Source organism: Podarcis erhardii (assembly GCF_964252035.2).
Source record: "Podarcis erhardii genome assembly, chromosome: 7".
Lineage (NCBI taxonomy): Eukaryota > Metazoa > Chordata > Lepidosauria > Squamata > Lacertidae > Podarcis > Podarcis erhardii.
In genome coordinates, this window is record NC_138511.1 from 6845590 (window position 1) to 6859337 (window position 13748).

General features: G+C 46.8%; 1 protein-coding gene across 9 annotated transcripts in view; it reads left to right on the forward strand.

Moving 5' to 3' along the window:
* Positions 1-13748, forward strand: part of AAK1 (AP2 associated kinase 1) — a 116024-nt gene that overhangs the window by 48056 nt on the left and 54220 nt on the right. For all 9 annotated transcript variants that reach the window (XM_081868404.1, XM_081868403.1, XM_081868406.1 and 6 more), the window contains exons 8-12: positions 3362-3494; positions 4716-4819; positions 6529-6608; positions 10095-10231; positions 12057-12373. In XM_081868404.1, the coding sequence (XP_081724530.1) occupies positions 3362-3494; positions 4716-4819; positions 6529-6608; positions 10095-10231; positions 12057-12373 (771 nt within the window). The remainder of the gene's footprint in view (positions 1-3361; positions 3495-4715; positions 4820-6528; positions 6609-10094; positions 10232-12056; positions 12374-13748) is intronic.

Below are 13748 nucleotides of genomic sequence, written 5' to 3' on the forward strand. Positions count from 1 at the left end.
GCGTTCCACAGGGCGGGCACCACTACCGAGAAGGCCCTCTGCCTGGTTCCCTGTAGCTTTGCTTCTCGCAATGAGGGAACCGCCAGAAGGCCCTCGGCGCTGGACCTCAGTGTCCGGGCAGAATGATGGGGGTGGAGACGCTCCTTCAGGTATACTGGACCGAGGCCGTTTAGGGCTTCAGTGGTGATCCTGCAGGTTTTGCCACTGAGGCAAAGCAAGAAAGTGCCACCCCTTCCCCACCAATGCTACCCTTACACTCTGCTGCCTTCTTCTCCCTCACCCATAACAATGACAATCAGGAAAAGGGGAGTAAAAGGAGGCCATTGGGAAGAGATGGCAGTGGCGGTGGGCAGCGGTGTTAGTGGTGTCAGCAAAGGCAGCACGTGGCGGGCTTTTTCTGGGTCTGCCACCACGCCCAACTGTCCTGTGCCTGCCACGCTGAGGCAGTTGCTTCACCTTGCCTCATGGCCAGGCCATCCCTGCTTCATGTCCGGCTGGAAGCTTGCAGGTCAGTCACTTTCTTGCCTTCCTCAAGGATAGGAATGGAATCAAAGTGGCTCTTTTACAACCCAAATTCCCTCTCTCTTTTGATCTGCACAAGCCTTTGACGTCTCAGGGCAGCAAACTTTCCATTCTGGGCAACCCTTTGGTTACGTGGGGTATATTTAGCAGTGCAGTGAGGCATACTTAGCAGCATGTTTTATTAATGTGGTTTTATATATGCATTTGTTTTTAAATATTTAATTAGCAGTGAATTTACATTACAATTTGGATTTGTTCTTGTGCCCTGGTTCCCCCCCCCCTTTTTCATCTTTAGAAGTTGTAACCCGCCCCAGAGCCCTTGTGAATAGCATGGGGCTTAATAAATCAAAATGAGCAATTGGAGATTATTCCAAGAGGCTGCTTCCTGAGTTGCATTTCAGCAGAAAGGACTAGATGCACTAAGGGCCTGATCAGCCACTGTGCTAAAGGCAGAACTCTCAGCCCAGTACAGATCTCAGGCCCACCACCCTGGTCTCCTCCCCACACCCCATCCAACCTATTCTTGCAGAGAAAACCAATGAGTGAACTGGACCATGTTGCATTTATTTGAGTAACTTGTTTGCCTGGAAAGCCTGGAGTGGGAGGAGGGCTGCCTCAGTGAGAATTGCATACTTTATCCTGTGAAACAGCTGGATTTCCCTTTTTTTTTTTTTGTTTCATTCATGAGGTTTGCTTCATCATCTGCTCCTGTAGTTAATATTCTATACAAAGTTTTAGCAGGTTTATTTCTCTTTTCCAAAACATGTATATTCCTTGCAAAAGCATGCTGATCTGATTTAACTGCTTCCCACACCACAACAATAATAATAATAATAATAATTGCATTTTACATTGGTGGGTGGGCCAGACCCTGCCTTTTCTAAATCTCTGGGTTTCATAAATGATGACTGGGGATGATGGGAGTTGTAGTCAAAAACATCTGAAGGGCACATGGTTGGAGATGGCTGCACTATACCTTTTTCTTTCTGTATTCACTTCCCAGTAACTAGGATGTGATCAGCATAAATTCTGCTTCTGAGCTCTTTTTACATCACTAGTGACTTTGGAAACAAAAAAATTAATCAATTCTCATAACTGCTTAAGGCAGTCCAAGTAAAAACTACAGCCTTTTTGCATGGGCGTGGGTAGGTGGAAGTGGCATCAAATGTTATTCCTTTGTTTTCTAATTGTGCTAGAACATCCTTTCGCCAGGGTGCAAAAATAGCGCTTAATTTTATTTTTTTTAACAATTGATTGTTCATTGCTCTGTTGCCATCTCTTGCCAAAAATATTTTCTTCTGTTACTGATTTTTCCAGTTCTTTGATAACTCATAGATAACTAATTATTTATTTTTTTATCAATAAAAAACCCAATAACATATAAATCTACACAAGTTAAAGAAACTGCATTCAGAAAGCAGACTCCTGAGCACAAACAAGTCATAGCCTTCAAATAAGCAGATGGACGGAGGGGGGCATGGATGTAACATTCGTGTCTTGCAGTCATGCATTTAAAATTCCAAGATGTACTGTGCTGAGAGTTTCACCTCCATTCTTTAATCTCAAACCAAACATGTAGAGCAGGCATGGCCAAACGTGGCCCTCCAGATGTTTGGGACTACAATTCCCATCATCCCTGACTACTGGTCCTGTTAGCTAGGGATGATGGGAGTTATAGTCCCAAAACATCTGGAGGGCCAAATCTGGCCATGGCTGATGTAGAGGTTCCTTGAAGCACAATACAAGCACTTGACTGAGGGACGCCCCCCCCCCCCGTGAAAAGACTTTGAGATGATTCTTTACCCGCCATCGTGTTTTTCTTTCAGAGACAACTTGTATCCTACTTCTTTGTTCTATTTTTGCATATCTTGAATACTGCTTTTCACTTCTTTAAAAATTGACACAGAATTTAAGACCCATATTTTATGTGCAAATGCTGCTTTTGAAAAACTAGACTGAATGCCTTACTCCAAAGTAGGTAACAGAGATCATTACCTGCAGAGAGTAGAAAATGATGGTTGCTGGGATTAAACCTGCTCTCCTCATCTAGGGTCTGTGGGGTGCTAGCTTCCCAGAGTTTTCTTCTTGCAAAACAACACACACACACACACACACACACACACACACACACACACAGGCAGGGGCTGTTTCAAACACACCAAACAACGGTCTATGTGTGAGGAGGAATTGGCTGTCCTTCCTTCCCGCCATCTGCTTAAGCCAGTATTTCCCAACCTGGTGCCCTCCAGATGTTTTGGACGATAGCTGCATCTACCCAGGCAAGCGTGGTCATTCATAGTTGTAGTCTAAAACATCTGGAGTGCACCAGGATAGTGAACACTGGCCAAGAGAAATGCGTTGTGTAGACACTTCACACTGAGGCCTTTTTGTGATGCTTTCTTCTTTGAAAAGGAATCACACCAATGAGATGTATGTGTTTGGCCATGTGGATGGTGTGAGCTGCACAAGGGTCAGAACTTGGCCTGCAGTGTCTGGTGATTCAGAGTACTAGGTTGTGGATAATTTTTTCTCCAAATTTTTTTTTGTAAGCTTTGAATTGCAAATTTTGATATTACACATCTCTTCCAGTTCAGAAACAGCAATCTTGGTTCACCAGAGGCAAACTTGGAACAATTGCTAGCAGAGCCAGCAATTCCTACATTCCTAGCTTCAAATCAGGCTGGGTTTTTGCTGACCTGAAATCTGATGCAGGTCATGTCAGCAAGAGAGGTTTGTTTTCTGTTGTTGCAACTAGAATCCAGCAAGGCCTTACATGACAACGGAGGTAACCTGGTCTCCGTTCCTACAGCACACTAAAGAATTCTTTGTCTTCTTTCAGGCCATGGGCTGTTTGCTGTACAAACTCTGTTATTTTACTTTGCCATTTGGTGAGAGCCAAGTAGCAATTTGCGACGGAAACTTCACCATTCCTGACAACTCGCGCTACTCTCACGACATGCACTGCCTCATACGTGAGTATCTGTTTGGGAATACAGCTCAACTCTGGTTTTGAAAAGCTAACTAACATGAAACTGCTCCTACCTCCTGCCAGGCGTTTGGGTATGGAACCCAGAATACTTCTGTTTATAAGGACAAAGGTTTTGGGCACAAGTCTAGGAGATTTATTTTGGTGCCCACTTCTGTGAACTTCATCAGATGCTCTTATACAGTGGTGCCCCGAAAGACGAATGCTTCACAAGACGGAAAACTCGCTAGACGAAAGAGTTTTCCGTTTTGGAGGTGCTTCGCAAAACGAATTTCCTATGGGCTGGCTTCGCAAGACGAAAATGTCTTGCGAGTTCCTGCAGGTTTTTTTCCCTTCCCCCCTTTTTCTAAGCCGCTTATCTGCTTATCCGATAAGCCGATAAGCCGCTAAAAGCTGCTAATAGCGCTAAGCCGCTAAGCCGTCAATGGGCTTGCTTCGCAAGACGCAAAAACCGCTAGACGAAGAGACTTGCGGAACGGATTCTTTTCGTCTTGCGAGGCACCACTGTATTGATGCATCTCTCCCCACACTGTTGCCTCTACCACAATTGCCATCAGTTGTAGTTGTAGATGGAAGTTGTAGCCTAAAACATCTGGAGGACACCAGTCTGGGAAATGCTAAAGGGGCAGGGGTTAACTGAATAAACAGTTTTGAGGGTCTTTGGGGGGAGTAAGTTCTGCTCCATATGTATCAAACTCAAGTCTTTTGCACCCCTGCCCTGTGATGGAAAGTAAAGGAGGGCTACTAGGAGAGTAATTATCCAATTAGAAGCTGGAGCTGTCAAGATGTGAAACTGTACCTGCTCCTCCCACCGCCCCCCTCTTCTCTGCCAGGTGTTTTCCCTTTATGGAGAGCTTGGAAGAGATGATACCAATGTACCAAACAGTGCCCACCTTAGAAGGTCTTCCAAGACTCCAAAGCCATTAAGTAAGACCACTTTGAATCTCTTAGAGAGGAGAAGCAGGCAAGCCCACCGGTCGCTAAGGCTCCTTCTAGTAGTAGTAGACTATGGTTTGCTGTAGTGTCTGAACCAGGCTAATAAGCAGTGTGGGGTGTCCTTGGGTTTTGGAACTATGCAAGTCCCTGTGGGCTGAGTTTTCCAGCATCCATATCCTGAAAGTGATACTGAGTAAGACTTGTCCCTGTCCCTCCTAGGCCATACCTAAATGCCACACCACCAAAGCCTAATAGGTCTTCTGTTTCTTAGGATATATGCTGGAACCAGACCCTGACAAGAGACCTGAAATTTACCAGGTCTCCTATTTTGCATTCAAGCTCGCTAAGAGGGAATGTCCGGTCCAGAATGTACAGGTGAGTGATGCCTGATCCCTCTTTGCTGAAGGGGCAAAATACCACACAAGAATTCCTAAAATAATCCCACAAGTTCTTTAGTCCTCCTCTTCCTCCAGGACTATTTTTGGTCCTGCAAAAGTCATGCAGTAATTTATTGAGAGGTTGCCAGGAAGCAACAAAAGACAACACAAAAGGGAGGGAAACCACAACAATTTAGCTTGGTGTATGGGGAGCTGTGTTTTCTCCGTACAGTATGATTTCATCTTGTGTACTGAGTTCAGTTCCAAGGGTTCTGTGTATTCACAAAAGTCACATATACTCAAAGCCTTGGTATTTCTGCATGGCTAGTGGGTGAGGGGGAGAGAGTGAGTATGCCTCGCACTCCCAAAACCCACACGCCGAGGAGGCCTTGCACAGCAAACAAGATGGGACTTTAGAAGCCTTTTTGTGCCATGTCCACTTGGGTTACCTGGCACAAAAGAGCTTTTAAACTCTTTGCTCTGCTTGCTGGGTAGGACCCTGGAAGGCTAGGAATGCTCAGGTGAGATCTTGCAAGGACTCTTGACAGCCCTGCAAGATCTTGCAAGGGCATCCCAGAACCAGTGTGCTAAGCTGGCCATGCCTGGTAAGCATGGCAGAGAGCTTAAAGTTCTATCTGTACTGGGGAACCCCAAGTGGGCCTGGTGCAAAAATGGCTTTTGTGCTCTCTGCCCTGCTTGGGTTTAAGCTGCACAGTTTTAGCCAGTCCTTCTTCAACCATGTTTGGTTGAAATCATACAGATTAAATGCCTTCTGTACAGCCAAAGCACGCTTTTCTCATGAACTGTAGTGAATTTGCATGGTTCTTTACTTAAGAATACACTAGTGGTAGTAGCAGTTTTTGTCCTTTTGGTGTTACATCGCTACTGCTATTTTATTTTCAGGTGTGTTTTGTTTCATATTACAGCCTTACAGTTTGAATATTTTGCATGTTAATGCATTGTGACCTGCTCTGGAATGGGCAGCCCTGTAAGGCAGGCTATAAATAAATAAATACAGTTGACCATCATAAACATTTGCCTGACTACAATTATAGAAATAAATAGACATGATGTAATTTCTATGCTAGGGACGCGGGTGGCGCTGTGGGTAAAAGCCTCAGCGCCTAGGGCTTGCCGATCGAAAGGTCGGCAGTTCGAATCCCCGCGGCGGGGTGCGCTCCCGCTGCTCGGTCCCAGTGCCTGCCAACCTAGCAGTTCGAAAGCACCCCCGGGTGCAAGTAGATAAATAGGGGCCGCTTACTGGCGGGAAGGTAAATGGCGTTTCCATGTGCTCCGCTGGTTCGCCAGATGCAGCTTCGTCACGCTGGCCACGTGACCCGGAAGTGTCTCCGGACAGCGCTGGCCCCCGGCCTCTTGAGTGAGATGGGCGCACCAACCCCAGAGTCTGTCAAGACTGGCCCATACGGGCAGGGGTACCTTTACCTTTACCTTTAATTTCTATGCTAATATTGCCAGGGTTTTGTATCTTAATTCTGTCTAGCTTGGGATTGTTAAGTGGAAAAGTCCCTGGTGCTGTTTCTCCTCTTTCAACCCAAGGATTTATTAAGTATCTTAATAAATTTTACCTACCCATGAAGTGAAGCCTAGGAGAGCTTTAGGTTTCCCCATTCAGTTTGCCTCTTGCTCTCCGTTGCCTCTGACAGCCCTCTGTCATTTTCTGCTCTGTGTGTGGGTTTCCATTTGCAGAACTCTCCGATCCCTGCCAAACTCCCGGAGCCAGTGAAAGCGAGTGAAGCTGCTGCTAAGAAGAGCCAGCCAAAAGCCAGGTGAGGATTCCTGACTCTTCCATGGACCATGGCAAAAGACTGCAAAAGGCTAGCAGTGCTGCTTAAGAGAGTTAAGCATTCTGGAAAGCTGGGGCTATTTCATACTGCTGCGCTGGAACTTGAGTTCAAAAATCAGTCAGTCATAATCACTAATAGGTATATACCACTTACCATAATAGGCAAAATCCCTGTACAGTTTACATGAACTTGGTAAGATAATTTTATAAAGGAAAAGGATAATGTATATATAACATGTAGAACCAAAACTTCAAAGAAACACGTCAGTGAAAACAGAAGCCACCTTTAACCAAAACTTTTGGTTAAAATCAATAAATATTGGAACAAAATGAAGGAGACCATTATGTCATATGTGTTTAAACATGTTTTCCAATCATGAAATGCATAGTTAAATAGGCATTTTATCTCAACAAACACATTTTAAAGCATAACTTAATCAGAAGGTTAGTTATGTTCCAGTCTGTATGTTCATCCAGGATGTGTGAATTAAGCCAGTTAAAAATGTGAATGAAATCTTTCTCCATCCCTAATTAGTAGTTCCACTCTCAGAAGTGATTAATGACATTTTGACTACAGGGAAGCTTCTAGAAGATCACACCTGAGTTCATATACACCTGCCTCAATGTTAAACGTATTTATTCTCTTCCAAGTTTCGTACAAAACAAATATGAGAAAAGAGTACAGTGTAGAAATACAAATGCAAGAACATCCACGTTCCATTTATCCAGTGTAAAAAAGAGGAACTAGGCATATATTAACCTGCATTTAAATGACAATTTATTGTTTTGTGTTGTTTCTCTTTTTGCTCAGTGTGGTGTAGTTAATACATTTTACCTACCCATGAAGTGGTTAGAATGTCTGACTAGGACCTGGGAGACCAGGGTTCAAATCCCCACTTGGCCACGGAGCTCTCTGGGTGGGTGATCTTAGAGCAGCCACTGCCTCTTAGCCTAACCTACCTCACAGGGTTGTTGTGGGGATTAAACAAAGAGGATGAGAACAATGTAAACCACCTTGAGAGTTTTCTTTAACTATTTAAAAATTGATAACTTAAACAAACAATCAAACTTTTCTATATGTGAAGTGGAATTGGGACGATTTCCTCATAGCCTCCCCCCTGCCCAAGTTTTTCAGTCCTGCTCCCTGTGGACAATCTTGTAACTGTTTTGAGATCTCATGAAAACTGCCCCCTTCCAATCTAAAGTTATTAATCTCCTTCATCCTTCTCCCACCTTTTGTGCCTGCTCTAGACCCTCCTGTCCATGCCACCCTTTCTCATGTTATTATAGGGACAAAGAAAGCTGTTTTCTATCAGGTCATTGGCCCATCTAGCTCAGTGTTGTCTAAACTGACTGGCAGCAGTTCTCATGGGCTTTAAGGGAGGGAAAATTCCCAACTCTACCTAGAAATGCTGCTAGGGATTGCTCCAGGGATCTTCTGCATGCAGATCAGATGCTGTACCACTGAGCTACAGCCAGTGTGGTGTAGGGGTTAAGAGTGGTGGACTCGTAATCTGGTGAACCGGGTTCACGTCTCCGCTCCTCCACATGCAGCTGCTGGGTGACCTTGGGCTAGTCACACTTCCCTGAAGTCTCTCAGCCCCACTCACCTCACAGAGTGTTTGTTGTGGGAAAGGAGAATGTTAGCCGCTTTGAGACCCCTTCGGGTAGCGATAAAGCGGGATATCAAATCCAAACTCTTCTTCTCTTCTTCCTTGCCTATCAAAACCATCCTTGAACTCTAGTGCTTATCACAGAATACAGCCCTCTGTTTCATTCCTTTCCTTGAGAAGCTGCTTCCTTCTGCCTGCTGCAGGGTTTGTCTCACTTTCTTGAAGTATCTGAGCCAGTGGCTTGTTGTTTTGTTTTCCTCCCCCTGTGGTGCACCTGCTCCTTATTTTAGTTTTGTATTGTCTTTGCCGGGGATGAGGGTACCAGAAGGGGCGGATTGCTAAGTATTGCTTGAAAGATGTTCCCCACAGCTATAATTGTAGAATCGTGGTAATGGAAGAGAACCAAAGTGATTTAGAACTGGACCACAGTTCTTTTTACGGCTCTGGCATAAACAGTTGCACTTGAGGCTGCCAGCTACTGCCAGGCAAGTTCAGGGACCTTTGGTCTGCTTGTCTGCAAACCTATTAAAAGTGCAGATGGTGTATTGTTTCCAACATTTCTGCTCACAAATTGAATTTAGCATGTGCCAACCGGCCTTCATTTCATGCTGAGTGGGGTGGTTGTGATGGCCGATGGGAGTGATGCAACAGGCAAGACTTTATTAAAGGTGCCAGGAGGATTTTGCAAGCCCGCCTTGCTTTTTGGGTTCTGCCTTAAGAGTACCCAGTGGTGGGACCATCTGATATGTTGCTCCTGAACCTTCTGCCTTGATGGTGTGGTTCTTATTGTGGGCTTTGGATGTCTGCTGAGTAGGCAAAACAGTAAAGCAGTTTTCTGAAATACTCCTAGTTTCACCTTCCCTGCCAACCTACCTCTGTGTTTAATATGTGTGTGTGTTTCATTTCTCTATAGTATATACAAAATATTTACTGCATTTCTGTCCCAAGGAGCTCAAGGGGGTTATACATGGTTCTTCCCCACCTCATTTAACCTCCCCAAGGTGAGGTTGCTTAGGTTGAGAGGCAGCCACTGGCCCAAGGTCACCCCAATTGAATTTAATGGCCAAATGGGGATTGAAACCCTGGTCTCCCAAACCCTATTCTGACACTCTAACCCAGGGGTCAGAAACCTATGGCCCATGGTCCACAAGCATCCCAGGGGGTCATTTAACCAGCCCACAAGCTGCCCCCGAACAGAGCTGCCCACTTGGCAAGTCCCTGCACGCTGCACTAAACCGGCGCTGCACTGCGCGGGGACTCACTTCCGCAGCGCTGGAAATCGCATCTGCGCAGACGCAGACGCAGATGCAGATGCCAAAAATTGCAGGTGTGATCCGGCCCACAGAGCGATCTCCGCTGGAGTGAACCGGCCCAGGCGAGGTAAACCTTGCCGACCCCTGCTCTAACCACTACACCACACTGGCTTTCAGCGTCTGCTCTTCTACTGCTACCCCTATCTCCTCTGCACTAGTGCCAACTCTCCCAACTTAGCGGCTCTAAGGGCCTAAATGGCATACCTGGGATTTTGCAGTTAAACTTCTAGGGCTGCAAAACCCCTGTTCCACAGCTGGAACGAATTATGCACTTTAGGAGAAAATATGCATAGAGTTGCTTAAAATTACATGCTTTGTGTAATTTGTGCCATTGTCGTGCATAACATGGATCTTGTGGTTGCCTTTTTCTGTGTGTGATTTTTTTCGGGGGGGGGGTTGGCTGTTTCAGGGGGCATTTGCCAACTGGAAGGTTGTGAGGTGGGGGTGCTCCAGTGAAAGGGTGGCTCATGGAAAGAGGCTGTTCACTATGCTGTCTTCCTCTAAAATGTTAGTTTTGTGTCCATGTTTCCCATCTCCTTTCAGGCTGACAGATCCTATCCCCACGACTGAAACATCCATCACCCCACGCCAAAGACCCAAAGCTGGGCAGACACAACCAAACCCGGGGATCCTGCCCATCCAGCCTGCCCTGACTCCCAGAAAGAGGCCCACAGCACAGGGTGAGAGGGTGCCCCACTGCGGGCTACTTCCTAACCTACTTTTCGTTCTCTGCATGGCTAAACTTGCACTCCTAAATGCCCAGGCAGGCTTCCTTCTGAGTGCTCTGCTGCTCATGCGGACCAGAGGTTCCCAAATCGTTTGGGGGCCCCACCCCCTTGGTTCCATAGACTCATCCCCAGTGCCCCTTAAAGGTAAAGGGTAAAAGGACCCCTGACCATTAGGTCCAGTCGTGGCCGACTATGGGGTTGTGGCGCTCATCTCGCTTTACTGGCCGAGGGAGCTGGCGTACAGCTTCCGGCTCATGTGGCCAGCATGACTAAGCTGCTTCTAGCGAACCAGAGCAGCGCACGGAAGCACCGTTTACCTTCCCGCCAGAGCAGTACCTACCGTATTTTTCGCTCTATAGGGTGCACCGGACCATAGGGTGCACCTAGTTTTTTGGGGAGGGAAATAAAGGGGGGGGGAATTATCCCCCCCCAGCCCAAGCTTCCCCCGACCCCAGCCCCCAGAACAGGCTGCTATCCACAAGCCTTTGGAGCTTGCGGATATCTGCCCGAAGCCCAGGGCACGCTGCGCAGCGCTCCCCGTGCTTCGGGCGGCAGGCTGCTGCCCGCAAGCCTTGTGAACCCGTGGGAACTCCCGTCGGGCTTGCAAGGCTTGTGGATAGCTTCCTGAAGCCTGGAGAGTGAGAGGGGTCAGTGCGCACTGACCCCTCTTGCTCTCCAGGCTTCAGCGAAAGCCTGCATTCGCTCCATAGGACGCACACACATTTTCCCTTCATTTTTGGAGGGGAAAAAGTGCGTCCTATAGAGTGAAAAATACGGTATTTATCTACTTGTACTTTGACATGCTTTCAAACTGCTAGGTTGGCAGGAGCAAGGACTGAGCAACGGGAGCTCACCCTGTTGCGGGGATTCGAACCGCCGACCTTCTGATTGGCAAGCCCTAGGCTCTGTGGTTTAACCCACAGCGCCACCCGCGTCCCCCAGTGCCCCTTACCCTACCCTATAAACAGCTTTATTTCAGAATAGCGGCTTATACAACCCACTAAGGAAGACAATAGCACAATAGAATTCAAAACAGTAATGATTTATTCAGCACATTTATTAAAACCCCAGTTAAAGCTATTTAGTTTAATTAATTCAACAAAATGGAAGAACTTGATCCACTAATGCCAGCTTTTCAAAGCCTCGTAGTCATTTATGTGGTGGTTCAGTTTTCCCAGGGTTCCACGTATTCGCAAAAACCATACATACCCAAACCCTTGGAGCCAGCGGGTTGAGGTAGAAAGAGTCCTCTGTGCTCCCTGAGCCCATGCAGCAAAGTGGGCCTTGCCCAGTAAGCAAGATGGAGAGCCTAAAAGCTGCTTTTGCACCCAGTAACCTCAAGCATACCCAGCATGAAAGTATCTTTTAACCTCTCCCACTTGCTTGGATTTAACATGTGGAATTTCAACCAATCCTCCTTGAACCACATATGTATGAAATTGTGCAAATTAAAGGCATGCAAGATGAGATCGTACCATAATTCTCTTGAAGATTAGGTTGCAAACTATTGAAAAACAAGGCATCTGCTTTTCTTTCCCTTTCTTCCATTGCCTATTCTAGCCTTCCTTGCCCTACTTTTATATTCCAGCCCCTTGATCCATCCTCATTTCATATCATCACAGAATTGTAGAGTTGGAAGAGAACCCCAATTCCTGCAGTGCGAGAATCACAGCTAAATATTTATGCATTTAAGTGTTTAAATAAAAAGTACGCACTTGGGGGGGGGGACAGGAGTAAAGGAAATGGATGCATTCTGACCTCTCCTCTTACTCTGCAGTTGCTGCTCCAGCGCCTTTGGCTGCGGGTCAGGCCCCCCTCCCTACCAGCGTCCCACAGCCGAAAGCCCTGCCTCAGCCGACTCCGCCTCTCCCGCAAGCTCAGCCTAAGCAGCCGCCCCCTGTACAGCCGTCTGCTGCCTCCCAACCGCAAGCCCCTCCAGCTCAGCCCCAGGCCGCCACCCCACAACATCAGCTGTTTCTAAAGCAGCAGCAGCAACAGCCGCCAGCGCAGCCGCCAGCCACATTTTATCAGCCCCAAGGACCTCAGCAGCCGCCGCAGCCGCAGCAGCCACAGCCTCCCCTGCAAGTTCAACAGGTGAGACTGTTTGGGGGTGGCTGTTTTTCTTTTCTCTTCACAGGAATTTCAAGGCAGTTGCAACTTGGGAGCAGAGAGGAGGTTGAGTCCAAGGACCCAAGAGCAGATCTCTTGAGTCTCCATTTTGGGAGTCAAAGGAATCTTTCAAATGCATTTGTGTTGTCATAGGGAAAATATATGAGACAAGGAGTGGGTGCAGAAGGTATTAACAAAATGAAAGCCCCACCACCCCATATCTTGCAAATTTGAGCCTCTGTTTGAGCACATAGAATCAAATATAATGGACTAAGAATACTTAAGTATATACAGTGGTACCTTGGGTTACATACGCTTCAGGTTACAGACTCCGCTAACCCAGAAATAGTGCCTCAGGTTAAGAACTTTGCTTCAGGATGAGAACAGAAATCTTGTTCCGGCGGCACGGCAGCAGCAGGAGGCCCCATTAGCTAAAATGGTCTTCAGGTTAAGAACGGACCTCCAGAACGAATTAAGTACTTAGCCCAAGGTACCACTGTAGTACTTTGTGAGCCCTGCATTTGGGCCGCTTCGAGATTTTTTGCTTGTTTGTTTGTTTGATTTATTATTTCCAACTCTTCACCCTAAGGTTCCAGGGCAGGTTAAAGCATTAAAACACAATATTTAAAACAGTTTGAAACAACTTAGAACTATAAAAATTAAGCTGAGTCCTAAAAGCATACACCTCAAGTGTCTGAAACCAGGGTAAAGAGGTGCGTCCTCTGCATTCTCCGGAAGCTGTAGAATGGAGGTGCCAGGCTCACCTTAGAATCATAGAATGATAGAGTTGGAAGAGACCACAAGGGCCATCGAGTCCAACCCCCTGCCAAGCAGGAAACACCACCAGAGCACTCCTGACATATGGTTGTCAAGCCTCTGCTTAAAGACCTCCAAAGAAGGAGACTCCACCACACTCCTTGGCAGCAAATTCCACTGCCGAACAGCTCTTACTGTCAGGAAGTTCTTCCTAATGTTTAGGTGGAATCTTTTTTCTTGTAGTTTGGAACCATTGCTCCGTGTCCGCTTCTCTGGAGCAGCAGAAAACAACCTTTCTCCCTCCTCTATGTGACATCCTTTTATATATTTGAACATGGCTATCATATCACCCCTTAACCTCCTCTTCTCCAGGCTAAACATGCCCAGCTCCCTTAGCCGTTCCTCATAAGGCAACTTTGCAAAGAGGGAGTTCCACAGTTTTGGGGCTGCCGCAGAGGAGGTCTTCTCCCCCTGGACCACTATCACACCAAGCTTCTTAAGTCGGAAGGGCTACCCCCAGGTCCTTCTCTGCCGATCTCAGCACCCGAGAGGTTCTGTAGGAAAGGAGATGGTCTTTCAGGTGTTTGGGGTCTGAGTCGTTCAG